This window comes from Thamnophis elegans, chromosome 6 (genome assembly GCF_009769535.1).
Source record: "Thamnophis elegans isolate rThaEle1 chromosome 6, rThaEle1.pri, whole genome shotgun sequence".
NCBI classification, from domain to species: Eukaryota; Metazoa; Chordata; class Lepidosauria; order Squamata; family Colubridae; genus Thamnophis; species Thamnophis elegans.
In genome coordinates this window covers 75084676-75099728 of record NC_045546.1, presented here as the reverse complement: position 1 = coordinate 75099728, position 15053 = coordinate 75084676, and the positions used below count along the sequence as shown (strand labels likewise).

General features: G+C 39.8%; 1 protein-coding gene across 1 annotated transcript in view; it reads left to right on the top strand.

Annotated features, from left to right (window-relative positions):
• Positions 1-15053, top strand: part of ADAMTS16 (ADAM metallopeptidase with thrombospondin type 1 motif 16) — a 102025-nt gene that overhangs the window by 43697 nt on the left and 43275 nt on the right. The window contains exons 12-16 of the mRNA XM_032220453.1: positions 1500-1648; positions 3838-4010; positions 5202-5332; positions 7133-7256; positions 10995-11239. Coding sequence (XP_032076344.1) covers positions 1500-1648; positions 3838-4010; positions 5202-5332; positions 7133-7256; positions 10995-11239 — 822 coding nt within the window. The remainder of the gene's footprint in view (positions 1-1499; positions 1649-3837; positions 4011-5201; positions 5333-7132; positions 7257-10994; positions 11240-15053) is intronic.

Sequence of the window (15053 nt, the reverse complement as noted above, 5' to 3'; positions counted from 1 at the left end):
AAACAATGTGCGTTAGGACTTCCAGGAGACTTATGGTGTTTCACAACAATGGCTGGACTTCTGTAAACCATCCAAATGTAATTTATTTGGTTCCTGACTTCTCTAATAATAAGTACATTGTTATTTATTCCCACTAATTGTAGACAGAAGGAGCAGTGTAGAAATTTGTCTTTGATAGACAGGCTTATGGAAAAATAAAATTATATTTGATTTGGCTTGTTGCAGATTTATTATTAAGATCACTGCTGGATTTAGGCAAAACTTGGACTTAAGTCAAGTAGAGAGCCTTATATTGTGATAGGCAAAGGAATAGAACTGATACTCTATTCATTAAAATTAGTCATGCATCTCGCCTCTTAATACCCTCAAATTGTTTTACAACAGTTGTATGCCTTCAAATAAAGAGTGTTTACACTGCATATGTTAATGCTTCACCCTCAGGGGGAAGTGGAGAGTTTTATTTAACATCCTCTGCCAAATTCTTTATATATATATATTCAGTCACTGAAATTGAATCAGTAATACATTTCCTTTTGAATTGCTACATATTCTTGGTGATCATAGTTAATATCCCCTCTAACTGTATTATCTCCATAAACTAATTTAGTTCTTACTAAATTTATCAGTACTTCAAAATGTGTAAAAAAATTGTCAAATTTTGTACTATAGTAATTGCTGGGATCCAAGCAAAATGAAGTCATTATATGCTTAATGTTTAGTTTTTGCTATGAACTATGGTTGTTTTTAATGTTAGATATTTAATATTGGAGAGTTTTGCTTACAATTATACACAGATAACATTAACTATTGAAATGCTATAAAATCAGCCTAGATTAGATTGCAGGCTTTCCAAATAAGATAGTTTTATTTTTAAGACCCTTGTTCTTTGAAAAGTCCACCTCATTGTAGAAATCCAAGGAGTGGAGGAAAGGTGTGTGAAAATAATTGCATCCCATCTGTATGTTTATTAGAGATGTGGAATTACCCTATTTGTATGCTGATTGTAGCTTAAAAATAAACTCTTCTTTAAATTAATCTTAACTCCTGATTTCAGGAACAGTGTTCATTAATATTCTTGGTAACCATCTGGAAGTTATTTGCCAATCTGGTTTTACCGCTGACAAAATTCACCAGACCCAACTTTGCCTGGCTTCTGAACTCAAATAAAGTTGGATGGTTGCTTCTGTCTGATGATTATCAATTGGGTAGTAAGCTGAGTTTGTTGTAGCTCCTTTACATAGATGTATTACATAGCCAAAATTACTTAATGCAATTTAAGTTGGGCGATCTCAAAAACTTCCAAAATCTACAATTACTCCTGAATGTAGTAACTAGTCTGCTTATAGCTGGTGTGGTATTATTCCATGATTGTTGAATGTCGGAGGCTCCCATTTTGTTAACGAGATAATGCAAAGTACAGCCATGCCCTATATTATTTGAATTCGTAATCTATTAGTAATTGCTTACTCTCACACAAACAAACTTGTTGTACGTTATAGTGGTGCCGAGGTGGCCAATGTGTGAAATATGGTGATGAAGGACCAAAGCCAATCCACGGACATTGGTCTGAGTGGTCCAGCTGGTCATCCTGTTCTAGAACCTGTGGAGGAGGTATATCTCATCGAGAACGAAACTGTTCTAATCCAAGGTGACTGAGTGTTTCCTTGTTTCAGGTCTAAGCACTTTGAGATGCAATCTAAGTTGTTAAAGCTAATCGTAACTATTTATGGTATGAACAACTGTTTTAAAAGTAGCTCAGAATTTCGACAAAATGCTGGACTTCCCAAAAAAATGCCCTGGTTCTATTTCTTTGTTGAAGTAATAGTTTATTCATCTGGCCATGGATCCTCTTCTGCGGAAGAGTGTGTTTTACTTGAAGGTTTTGTAAAGGCAGAACCTTTAATATGAAGTAATCCTATTTTGTTCAAATATAAAAAGCAGAAGGGAATTTGAGGGACTTGAAGCTAATATCTGAGAAGGTGGCTAAGCAGGCATACAAATCATGGCTGCACAGGGTTACAAATTTATTGTTAGTGCTTGATTCTAAATTCTTGTCTTGAAAATCCACTCAAATGCATCCCTGTTATATCTCCCTATAATTTTAAATATACGTTTCTGTCCTTAGTTAAGTGCCCAGCACTGTCCATTGCTCTGCACTATGCATTGTTACTTGTGAACGAGAATTAGATTCAGAGGTGCAAGTAGAAAAAAGAGGCACTCATCCACATTCAGAATTAAGATGCTAAGAGATGAAGAAATGAACAGTCTTTAAATGGCAGAGGAGGTTCCATGAACAGTTGCTTAAAAGCTGCATTTCTGTTTGCATTCGCAAGGGAAGGATTCTGAGCAGTGGTGGGTTTCCATTTCTTTTACTACTGGCTTGCTCGTCTGCACGTGCAACACTTATTTACATGTGTAGAAGCATCCAGGTGGATGGGCAGAGCCTCCTGCTGCCACCACTTCGCAACCCACCTCTGATTCTGATCCATCATAGCATTTTATGCTATGCATCATTAAAAAATATGACCCAGCCATATTGCTTTTATTTATTTAAGCATTCCTCACATAGAAATGCTCTGCCACCTCAGTCTCCTTTCTCCACCTTCTCAGATCAGATTAGCCAGTTCTGAAATGTATGTATGTATGTATGTATGTATGTATGTATGTATGTATTGAAGTTGGCAGGGTTTTGACTGTCTGACTGTAATAATCAGAGGTGAGTTGCTCCGGGTTAGGCCCAGATCAGGCAAACTGGTAGAAGCGGCTGTGGGAGGCTCCGCCCACTTGCCCTGGTTCTTCTGCGCAGACGCAGGAGTGTCACAGGAGCAAGCACAGAACTGGTAGTAAAAAAATTGGCAACCCACCACTGGTTATAAGTGAATGGAAAGGATACTTTCTCAACATCTTTTGACCAGTTTCACCACATTGATAATGCTAAGGACACAACTGACAATAGGGAGGAGAAAATCCTTGCACTTTAGTTGAAAGTGGTACACTTAGGATATAATACACAATCCACTTTACTAAGCTTCTCATTTGGCTTTCCTTGGCCCAAGGAGCAATAGTTGAAGAATATTTAGCACCTTCTGCTCCACATCATGATACGTACTTAACTGGAGACTATACATAGTCTTAATTTCAAAATTAATGTTTCTGGGCTTTTCAAGTTTCCAAAATAGCATTACATATTTCAGGGAAAGGGCAGCGAGCATAGTAAAGCTAGCTGGAGTGGAAATAGATGAGTTACTGTCACAAGGAATACAATTTTGCATGTCATTTTTCCTTGAATTGTATGGCTCTCCATTTCATAGAAAAAGAATTAATTCAGGATGGAAAGAGACATTTTCGATGTAGTGTAACATCAACATCACCTCTCAATCTTTTTTTTTTTTAAATTGTATTCTAGTCCTTCTCAGAGGTTTTCTGGCAAGGAAAAATGACCGTAGCAAGTATTCTGTCATTGCACCACTTGAAGGTGTTAATTTCCCAACTGTCAGCACCCTGTGGATTGGGTGACAAATTAGGGGGAAATCATTTTGGCCTATTTCTAGATTAAGCATGCTCATATGGAAAGCAGTGAGCAGAATGTGGGTAAATGGGGAACAGTCCTGTGTCTCATACTGAACCTTGCAGCTTTTACGCGGACAGCAACTACTTTGTAAAACTGGTTTTTTTTTCATCATAATTAAATGCATATTAGGCTGATGGAATAAGAACATTTCAGTCACAAGCTTCTGTATGAATCTCTCATGTATGTTCTATGGTTTGTTGGGTGATTTAAATTTATGTTATTAATTAATAAGTGATTTGACGTAGTTTTTTCCATTAATGTTGCAGACCTTCGCATCGAGGGAAATTCTGTGAAGGTTCCTCTCGGATGTTGAAGCTTTGCAACATTCAGAAGTGTCCCCTAAACAGCATTAGCTTCAGAGCTGCTCAGTGTGCCGAATTCAACAGCAAGAAGTTCAGAGGATGGCACTACAAGTGGAAACCGTACACTCAAGTAGAAGGTGAATTTCAAATATGTTTGAAAGTGCCAGAAGAATGAAATTGCACATGTGGTAGGACCAGCCCCACCCCTCACCTCAAGAAAACAGAGCAGCTGCATTCAGCCACAGGCCTTCAGATTATACACATGTCTGTTTTAAATTGTGAAACGGTCCCTTTTTCAAATGTAATTGTTAAACATCAAAAGAAATGTCTTCTATAAAGGTAGCCTTTAATACGAGACATTCTATTTAGAGAGTGTTTGGGATGACTTGGAATGCACTACCACAAGGAAAAGCATAGAAGGAAGATAATCTAGGGATGTTAAAGTTGTTGCCTTCTACGAATCTCAATAAGGGAAAAATAGGTGCATTTGAACATGTGTTCTCTCTCTCTCTCTCTCCCTCCCTCTCTCTCTCTCTCTTTCTCTCTCTCTCTCTCTCTCTCCCTTTCCCTCCCTCCCTCCCTCCCTCTCCTCCCTCTTCTCCCTTCCTCCTGCTTTATTTATTTAATAAAAGAGAATAAAATGAAAAAGAATAGAATAACCTATGAGGAAAAGAAAAAGAATAAAAGAAAGCAACACAACACCACAAGCTTTATTAATGTATATATAAGAAACCTATGTTTTAATTCTTCCCCCAAAAGAACATGGTATGAATTTGCATAATTTTCTTGGTTAATGCCATTGTAATGGTTTGCCCTTTTCCCAATAGCTTTAAAATTACAAATGCATTTTAAAATCAACACTTCAATGTACCCTTATTTGAATGTATTTATTTAAATATTCCATTTAAATAGCACTGAAAGCAGGATAAAAGCACTTATTCATTCATTTAGGATGAATGAATTCAGAGTAATGTAAGCACTTCTTTAGCCGACTTATTTCATTTGGAGAATATGCATGAGGTGAAATCTCTCATCTTTTAAGTTAATAAAGGCTCAGCTTTTAATTCCATTGGGCCTTTGATTTATACGTTTCCCTTCTTCTGTTTGGAGTTATGTTGATTTTTTAAAAATCACAATTGTAAATGATCAATAAAGTAGAAAGATACAATTTCAGTTACCGGGTTTACAATTTCTAATAAATGAAAAGACTTGTGAAAATTGCCCCGTTGGATCCCTTGCGGTCTTTAGGTGACTTTAGGTTTATTCATGTTTTACTTCCAGCTCTAGTGAAGGCTAAAAGAAGTCTTCTTCTTCTCTTTCCATTTCAGAACAATATTTGTGCAAACTATATTGTATTGCGGAAGGCTTTGATTTCTTCTTTTCCTTATCAAACAAAGTAAAAGATGGGACACCCTGTTCGGAGGATAGCCGCAATGTTTGTATTGATGGTATTTGTGAGGTAATGATGAACTCAGGTACTTTTCCTCACTGATAATACGCATTTCATATCTCTAATTAGTATTTACAGAGCCATTTTGGTGTAGTGGTTTAGGCACCAGAGTAGAAACTGGGAAACTGAAAGTTTTAGTCCTGCCTTTAGGCTTAAAGCAGATCTTTGGCCAATCATTTTATCTCAGCCCAAAATGTCCGGCCCAAAGTCTCTCTCTGGTTCTAAAAATAACACTGATGATGATGTTATGTGTTATGTCCTCGTAGTTATGACCGCGAGGCATCAGCTGGAGCCAGGCAGTCTCCTATTGGTCAAGACACACCCGAGTTCAGGCGGGAGAATGTCTGACCGCTGATTGGCTGCCTGTTTGACAGCTGTCGTATAAATAGCTTTCAAACGGGTGCTGTTCTGTTCTCTTGTTTCTAGCTGATGTTAATAAATGCAAGAATTGGTTTGCATATATTGCCTCAGTATTATTTCCCTCATGCAAATACATAACATTATCCATTTAGTTACGTCCGGTGGTGGTATTTAGCCGGTTTGGGCCAGTTCAAGTGAACTGGTTGTAAAATTGCCAGCTGCCCCCCGCTTCCTGCCCCCACCCCTTTCCAGGAGTCCCCACGTGCCCTGTTTTGGCTCCCCAGGTAAACATTTAGGAAAGAGCTAAGCTTTTTCCTAAATGTCCAAAATGCTGCTCCAAATTTTTACATAGGATACAAATAAAAAATGCAAGTGTGAAGCCTCCATTCCTTCTATCAATAGCATTTCTGCAAACCCTTTTCTTCAAATATTTTTCTCCAATTTGGCTATGAATTACTAAGAATACTCAAGAGAAATACTCATGTAGTGTGAAGTCCTTTGGGATGAACAGGGAATGGTAAACGTATTAGCTACTTCTCTATTAAATGGTAAATAAAATGCTCAGTGCTGTGTTATACTTGTTATTTTTCTTTCACGTTTGGATAGTCTAAAATGGCAAGAAGGGCCAGGTAAACACTTTGAAAAGAATCACAATATATACAAGCAGGAGAAGCCATGTTTTAGATTTATCATAAATGAAGATAGTTTTGTGTTCTGACCCCTCTCGTCCCACACCAACGCACTCCGAGCCAAAGATAAGTTACGGCATTTAATTAACAGACAGGTGCTTGGCAGCAAACCGGCACAGACAAGCTTGGTCAGCAATCCAGCACAGATAAGCCGTGGCAGCAATCCAGCCTGCCAAGCTCACAATAATGTTCTCCAACATTTGTTCCTGCGTTGACTTCTGCAAAAGGGCGTATGCACAAGCAGTCTTTTTATAGTCTGGAGAGGAGCCTAATGACCACCAGCTGAGTGCAATTACCTCCTGTACTTGCGCAACTGTTTCTGATGCCTATTAGCTCTTCGATGGCGTGCATCCAGGAACAACTCACTGCTGACGTCCGGATCACACTCCCTTGTCTTCTCCCCACTGGTCCAAGGCTCAGGCGCTTCCTGGTGGCCAACCAGCCTCTCTGCTCCCTGCTCGGATTTGGAACCCTGTCCAGGGTCCTCCACATCCTCCAAAGCCGACTCATAGGGCCCCTCGCTGTCGGAGTCTGGTGGCAGCTCCAACGGCTCCTGCTGGGCCATAACAGTTTTGTATTAATAAAATATAAACAAATAATACATTCACATAATGCAAAAAATATGTAAACAAAAGATGCAGGCCTTTTCTCTATAAGGCTGCACCAAAATGTCCAGCAAAATGAAATGTTTTGATTCTTATTTGTAAACCTTTAGATTAAACAACTGTATGTTATATAAGTTTGCATGCATCTTTTGCAGGTGGTTGGCTGTGATCATGTCTTAGGCTCCAATGCTGTAGAAGATGCTTGTGGAGTATGCAAAGGAGATGATTCAAGTTGCAGAATTTATAAAGGGCAGTACACAAAACAACACTCTACAAATCGTAAGAATTTAAAAATATTTCCATTATAATGTTGAAAGTAATGTCCTTCTGAGTTCGGCTCCAAGTGGGGGAAAAGACACTGGAGACATGGAGGCTGCTTGGAAAGATGGTTTATTGGTGGACAGGACCACATGGCTTGGGCCCTGAACAGAAAAGGTGATCACATGCTTCAATGTTGGTGGAGAAGAAGAGAAGGGCTGAGGGAGGGGCTTGCTAGGCTTTTTATAACCTGTTCAGTCTCACCTCTCTGTTTCCTGTTCCTGTGTAAGAAATGTATGCTGACTGGTTGTCAGACTCCCATGGGGCCATGCAGGGGGCAACTCTCTAGGCTGTGTTTTGAATCCAGGTATGAGTTCTCAGATGCCATGTGGAGAGTTGAGTAAAAGGCCAATATTATCATGACTTTCTGTAGCTGCTGCTGAAGTCTTTATTATGTAAAGTGGGCTAGCCTGGCTAGTCTTAATGGGCCTATTGACAAAGTGGGGGTGGGCAGGAAGCTACAGGGAACTATTATGTCTTTTAAAACATGCTTCTTTTCACATCCAGAGAAACATTCTGCCTTTTCAATATTTCCTAGGATATTTCATTTTTCTGGGAGAGGGCTGGATGATAACTTCCCACAATAATACACCATTAAAATTATCTACAGGAAATTATTAGAGGAAAAATACTTCTGTGCTTATTTACACAAAAAGGCATGCATGTCTACATAAATAAGGATGATAAAAACAAATTAAATGAGCATTTTTATGACATCTCATCACATATGATTTACTTCCATACAACTGACAATAAAGCTGCTTTCTAAACTTTTTTGGCCTTTCTTCTCTGAAGGTTAGAAAACTACATTTAATGTGTGCCTGTGATTAAAGATAATGGCTTGTAAAAGTTCTCAGCAGAGACCCATCACCCAACTGGATAAAGACATTAATAAGCCTACTGAGGAATGGGGACAGTGGTGGGTTTCAAAAAATTTTGGGACCTCTTCTGTAGGTGTGGCCTGCTTTCCGGGTCCACTGGTGGAACCTCTTCTAACCGGTTCGGTAGATTTGACGAACCGGTTCTACCGAATAGGTGTGAACTGGTAGGAACCCACCTCTGAATGGGGAGGTGGATGGGGTTCAGTGTTTTCAGTTTACTTTAGTGTAAGCTCGTGTTACTCATCATATCCTTGTAGCAGCCAATTGTACAAGCCAAATGGGGCAATACTTTTTGCAGAAATCCCACAATGCTTTCAAAAGCATCAGATGAATCTGCTACCCTATGAGGTTGTAGACTCCATGTCATTCTGTAGTCTCCCTACTGTATTTCTTATCTTGAGTCCAAATTTCTTTTATCTCCAGATAACTCATGTTCAAATGATATAATGCTTAGTGCTCCGGGAAATCAGTCCTGTTGCGTCCTCCCGACGCGGCCGACAGCCGCAGCCAGAGCCGGAAGAAGAGCTGATTGGCTTTGGCGCGGCTGCCGGCCGGCGGGAGAATTACGCTCTCCTGATTGGTTCCCCACCTGACAGCTGTCAAGTATAAATAGCTGTCAGGCGGGCGTTGCATTGTTCTCGTTCTGTTAAGGTGTTCTCAGTTATAATAAAGCCTGTTGAAAGAACCCTCTCCTCAGTGCCTGAGTACTTAAAAAGTCCTTTATCATGTTCTTACCACTCTTCTCTACAGAATAAGAGGCAAAAACATGGTTAGTGTAACATTGTGCTCAAGGCCTAACATCATTGCTTGGTGTTATATCTACTTCTTAAGTGAAAGTAGGCTGTGAGCTTATCTGTTGGTTTCAGTCTTTAATAGCAATAGCAATAGCAGTTAGACTTATATGCAGCTTCATAGGGCTTTCAGCCCTCTCTAAGCGGTTTACAGAGTCAGCATATTGCCTCCAACAACAATCCGGGTCCTCATTTTACCCACCTCGGAAGGATGGAAGGCTGAGACAACCCTGAGCCGGTGAGATTTGAACAGCCGAACTGCAGAACTGCAGTCAGCTGAAGTAGCCCGCAGTGCTGCATTTAACCACTGCGCCACCTTGGCTTTTTAAAGATAGTAGAAAGACTTCCTATTATTTTTCAAGTATCTCCAAGACCCAGCATCCTTTTGAGAAAAGGCTGCATCCTTCAGGTATAGAAACAGTATGGGAATTCTTCCCAAATGTTTCATCTGTAGTTTATGTGCCCAGCAAGATGATGACTCCATAGTACTGCTATTTGAAACTTCAGGAGTCGATGGCATGTTATCCTGTTCAGAACAGCAGAGTTTCAAAACACAGAAAAATCTAGGTCAGGTTGGCCTCAACTGCAACTCTATGTTTCAGTGTTGAATAAACAAAGGACAGGCTTTTATCCCACTGCCACACAATTGGTGTTGCTTATAACCCATTGTTAGTGCTTATCTACTTGAGATAACAGCCTATTTTCAAGGAGGCTTATTTTTCCCAAGAAATATGGCACTTCCTTCTAGTTTCTGCTTTCCAGTGTTTTATTCAGAAAAAAAAAATATGATTTGATATGCATGTCTGTTTCCTTATTTCAGAGCCTGACTTTACGATGGCAGGATCAGGGGTGAGAAGAAATTTGGCCAAGATTTCAGAAATAGACTTCTCAGGATTTAATTTATTAGGTTCTTTATCCTGATGTAGGTTCTGCATTTCCTTGGAAAGGAATTTATCTGGAGGACTGTCTATAACCATTTTTCACAAGAATCAATATCGCTGTCCTTTGCTTAAAGATGCCTGAATTCATACAGTAGAAATAGCTCCCTGTAGAATGCTAAAGAGATGACTCTGGGGAAGCTATGTAGCAACAGTTACATAAAACTACTTTAAGCCTGGGAAATGCAGAAAGCATTGTGAAGAAATTTAAACTAGCTGTGCCCCAGTGGTGGGTTTCAAAAATTGTCCGAACCTACTCTGTGGGTGTGGCCTCCTTTGTGGGAGTGGCTTGCCGCCCATGTGACCGGATGGGAGTGGCTTGCCGCCCATGTGACCAGATATGAAGATGCCGACGACACTTGTCAGAACCACCTTAAATTACCTCACACACAGCACTGGCATGCATAAGAATATGATGTAAACTTGTTTTTTAAAAGGCATCTTTGGTTTGCGTTAAAACAACTTCAACACATGCAATGTTCTGACTGCACCACAAACGCAGTAGTCATCCTTACCTTTCACAGAGGCACTGAGTTTTATAAATATGCGCATGATAGTGTAGAATAATCATATCCAAGGACCAGAGGAGGGTTTCAAAAAATTTTGGAACCTCTTCTGTAGGTGTGGCCTGCTTTCCGGGTCCACTGGTGGAACCTCTTCTAACCGGTTCAATAGATTTGATGAACCGGTTCTACCGAATAGGTGCAAAATGGTAGGAACCCATCTCTGCTCTGCCCTAAGTCCTTGGGATATAACCAATTTCATTGTATTTCAGTACAACGACAATAAAGATTATACTTATAAGAGGGAGGGAATGGAAAACATTTTTCTAAGGTCAACAGTTTTGGCCCACTGCATGCTTCAAGCTGTAATTCTGAGTATATCTCTCAGTAAACTCTCTACCACATACAGGATTTAATATAAAAATAATAATTACATCATGGTGTCTTCATTGTAAGTCTCCAAATTCCTAGCAGAAACCTACACTGAAGTTAATAGATGTTTATTAACTTATTGTTTTTAAAGTCCACAGTTTCATCTGGATCTGGCTATGGCATTATGAAGTGTCTCTTTTCTTCCTTTATCTAGAGTATTACACATTAGTCACAATCCCTGCTGGAGCAAGAAGCATTAATGTGTATGAGATGAATGTATCCAACTCCTATATTGCTGTTCGCACTTCCAGTAAAAAGTACCACCTCAATGGTTATTGGACTGTTGACTGGCCTGGGAAATACAAATTTGCTGGCACTCTGTTTGTCTATCAAAGACCATATAACCACCCAGAGATATTAAGTGCTTCTGGACCTACAAATGAGAGCATTACAATACAGGTGAGTGATATTGTCATGGAATGTTGTTCAGTGTATAAAAGTAATTAGAATTCCTAAAAGACACATATTATTTTACCATGTCAACTGAGAAGTCCAATACATGGATAATGCAGGTTAACAACACCTCATCTCTGTTTATAGCCTCTCCATGGTGATTCACCCTGGAACTATCATAATACAATGCTGGAAAATAACATGTTGAATAGGGAGCATAATTTTATTAGACTTCATAGCTCTGTTCCTCCTTCCTGAAATGAGGATCTACTGCAGTTTAACCTATACTCTAGCAAGTCATGGATATTTATAACTGACATTATGGCTTTGTCTCTGAATTTGCAGGGTAATCAAAATACAAGCTTCAGCAATTCCTAATGTTCTTTTATAAGTATCACATAGACTTTATACACATCTAGAGAAAAACTTAACTGCTTTCCTCCTTTCCTGCTGCTGCTAGACTAAATGAGAGGAGACAATGAAGTCGCAAAGAATAGAAATGGAATCTGATCATTTTGTACACCTTTACATATTATTAGAGTGCAATTAATGAATAATAATCTTGGAATAATCTAAATTGTCCCCTATTATGGGAATTCATTTTTAATTTCAAGTAGTCATATAGAGTTCATTTACAGTATGTGTTTGCTATGAAAAGACTGAGGATATCTATGGACAAAATCTCAAAACAAACAAGAGGCAAATTAAAAGTGGAGCATTCAAGAAGGAAGGAAGGAAGGAAGGAAGGAAGGAAGGAAGGAAGGAAGGAAGGAAGGAAGGAAGGAAGGAAGGAAGGAAGGAAGTGTTGGAAAAAATATCCATCTGGGTTCAGCTCCAAGTGAGGAAAGAGACACTGGAAACATGGAGGCTGCTTGGAAAGATGTTTCAATGGTGGACAGGATCACATGGCTTGAGTTCCTGAACAGAAAAGGAGGATCATATGCTTCCAGATGTTGAGTGAAGAAGAAAAAGAGAGTGAGATGCTGGAATCCCTGCTTTTATGCCCTCTCTGGGCTTTGATCTTGGATTTGAATTCTGAATGGTTGTCAGATTCCCATGGAGCTATGCAGGGGCAATTCTCTAGGCTGCATTTTGAGCCCAAGTTTGGTTGAGCATTGCTTCTTCCCAGGTGCCCTGTGGTGAGATGGGTAAAGGGCTAATACTATCATGCCTTAATCCCATCATCCTGGAGCTGAAGGGGGAGATCTTTGTTATGTAGACTAGACATTTTAATGGCCCATTGACAAAGATGGGGGCTATTAACAGTGAGTCTGTTTCCTGCCTAAACATGTTTTTCCATGTCTTAGCCAGGGAAATATAATATTCTGCCTTTTCAATGTTTCCCAGGATGTTTCATTTTTCTAGGAGAGAGGTGGGTTTTAACTTCCTACAGAAGGAAATTAGTTCCTACTCTAAAATTCCCAGAGGTCTGGGACAACTTAGATTATCCCAAGGAAATCATAGAACATTGAAGCTGAAATATTGAACCAGAGCAGGGATGCTATTTTCCAAAACACATTTCTGAATTGTTTTCCAGAAGCTTATGTAGAAAAATGCAAAGTAAAATGTGTCCCACAAAAATGACAGAATACATTTGATTAACAAGTTAATATAGTAGCAGCTATATTGTAAGATATGCAGTGATTGCAGTAATTAATGAAATAGTTGATTAAAATTCTGTGTCATGAATGCTCAAGAGTGATTAGGTCCTTCTTAAAAAAAAATAGGATTTGGGGAAGGGGATAGATATACTTCTCATTCCTCCTGTATCTGCCATCAACTGCTCTACAATTCAGAGATTCTCTCTCTCTCTCTCTCTCTCTCTCCCTCCCTCCCTCCCTCTCTCTCTCTCCCTCCCTCCCTCCCCCCCCCCCTCTCTCTCTGCAAACAACAGTATTGCTTCTGTTAAAACGTGTTTATGTTATAATATAGTTGCTGCTAACTTTCCCAACAAGTTAATTAAGGATTGTAGTTAAAACTTAGCTGGAAAAATCTGGATCTTCTTTTTGTTTTTTCTTGTTTTCTTTCTTTAGTTATCTATGCAAGGTACACAAATTTCATCTCATGCTGTCCTCATGCCATAGCAAACCCTATGCCAATTCCTTTTCAATGGTCCTAAGTCACCTTGGAACATGCATTTCTTCAACAGTCCGCATGAATCTAATTCCCACGTAGCATGCCATCATCAAAAGAAGACAAATATTTGGGAGGTTGTTGCTGTCAATTTATTTATTTTTGTTCTGCATACTACTTTAAATACCAAAATCAAATGGCCACAGCTTTTATTGGAATGGCAGACTATAAATAAATTTACCTTATTGGAAGAGATATCCTAAATCAATGACTCTAAAATTAGGAAGGGACCACAGTTCCGTCCACTTCTTCAGTGCTAAACAGCTGGAAAATTAGTCAAACTTGCACTTGTTGAGCAAGCTGTCCTTATGGGTAATGGGCTCCTTCAGGCATTGCCAATTAGATATTCAACACATTCCCATGAACAGTAATAGAAAGAAAAGAATTCATTAGTCATATCTAAAATTGTGAACAGACAAGACAGATTCCAATGACATAAGATTTTATTTGTAAAAAAGAAAGTAGGAGATGATAGATAGATAGATAGATAGATAGATAGATAGATAGATAGATAGATAGATAGATAGATAGATAGATAGTGTTGTGGCCCAGCAGGAGCCGTTAGAGCTGCCACCAGACTCCGACAGCGAGGGGCCCTATGAGTCGACTTTGGAGGATGTGGAGGACCCTGGACAGGGTTCCGACTCTGAGCAGGGCGCAGAGGGGCTAGTTGGCCACCAGGAGCCGCCTGAGCCTTGGACCAGTGGGGAAGAGACAAGGGAGTGTGATCCCGACGTCAGCAGTGGGGAGGAGCCAAAGGAGTTGTTCCTAGATGCCCAGCACCGGAGAGCTAATAGGCGTAAGGAACAATTACGCAATTACAAGAGGTAATTGCACTCAGTTGGTGGTCATTAGGCCCCTCTCCAGACTATAAAAGGAATGCTTGTGCACACGCCCCTTTTGCAGAAGTCAACACAGGAACGAATGTTGGAGAGCATTATTGTGAGCTTGGCAGGCTGGATTGCTGCCACGGCTTATTTGTGCTGGATTGCTGCCAAGGACCTGTCTGTCTGTTAATTAAATGTCATGACTTATCTTTGGCTCGGAGTGTGTGTTGGTGTGGGACGAGGGGGGGTCAGAACAGATAGATGGATGGATGGATGGATGGATGGATGGATGGATAGATAGATAGATCTTAACTCTGGCTGTTCCATGAGTGTGTGTGTGTGTGTGTCTTTGTGTGTGTGTGTTCGGATATTTAAATCTGTTTTAATGTGTCTAATCGCTTTGTAAGGAATTTAATGGGAATACCCAAATGGCCAGCAATTGGAGCAATTGTGCTAATGCAGCAGCTCAAGTCATTCTCCATATCATGAAATGATCGAAGGCAAGACTTGCTGCCAGAGAAATAAGAATGTCAGGGTCAGGTGGTGTGGAGCCCAGATTTCTGCCCAATATCATTTGGATCACTCTATGGTCTCAAGCTCTAACAAGCAGTTATTGGCTAGTAAGGTGGACTTTCTCACCCTGAGTTGTTAAGACTTTCATCCACTGGCCACACCATAGTCAGTATCTCTTCCCCAGAATGCTGCTGTGAATTTGAATTATTCCATCCTCCCAAGAGAAGTGAAAATAGCATTTATGGATCACCCACAATATTTCTGATTAGCCACAGGATGATCAAATAGTTTAATTTTATATACACATACCTAAGTGTTCTGACCCCCCCCCCTCGTCCTACACCAAA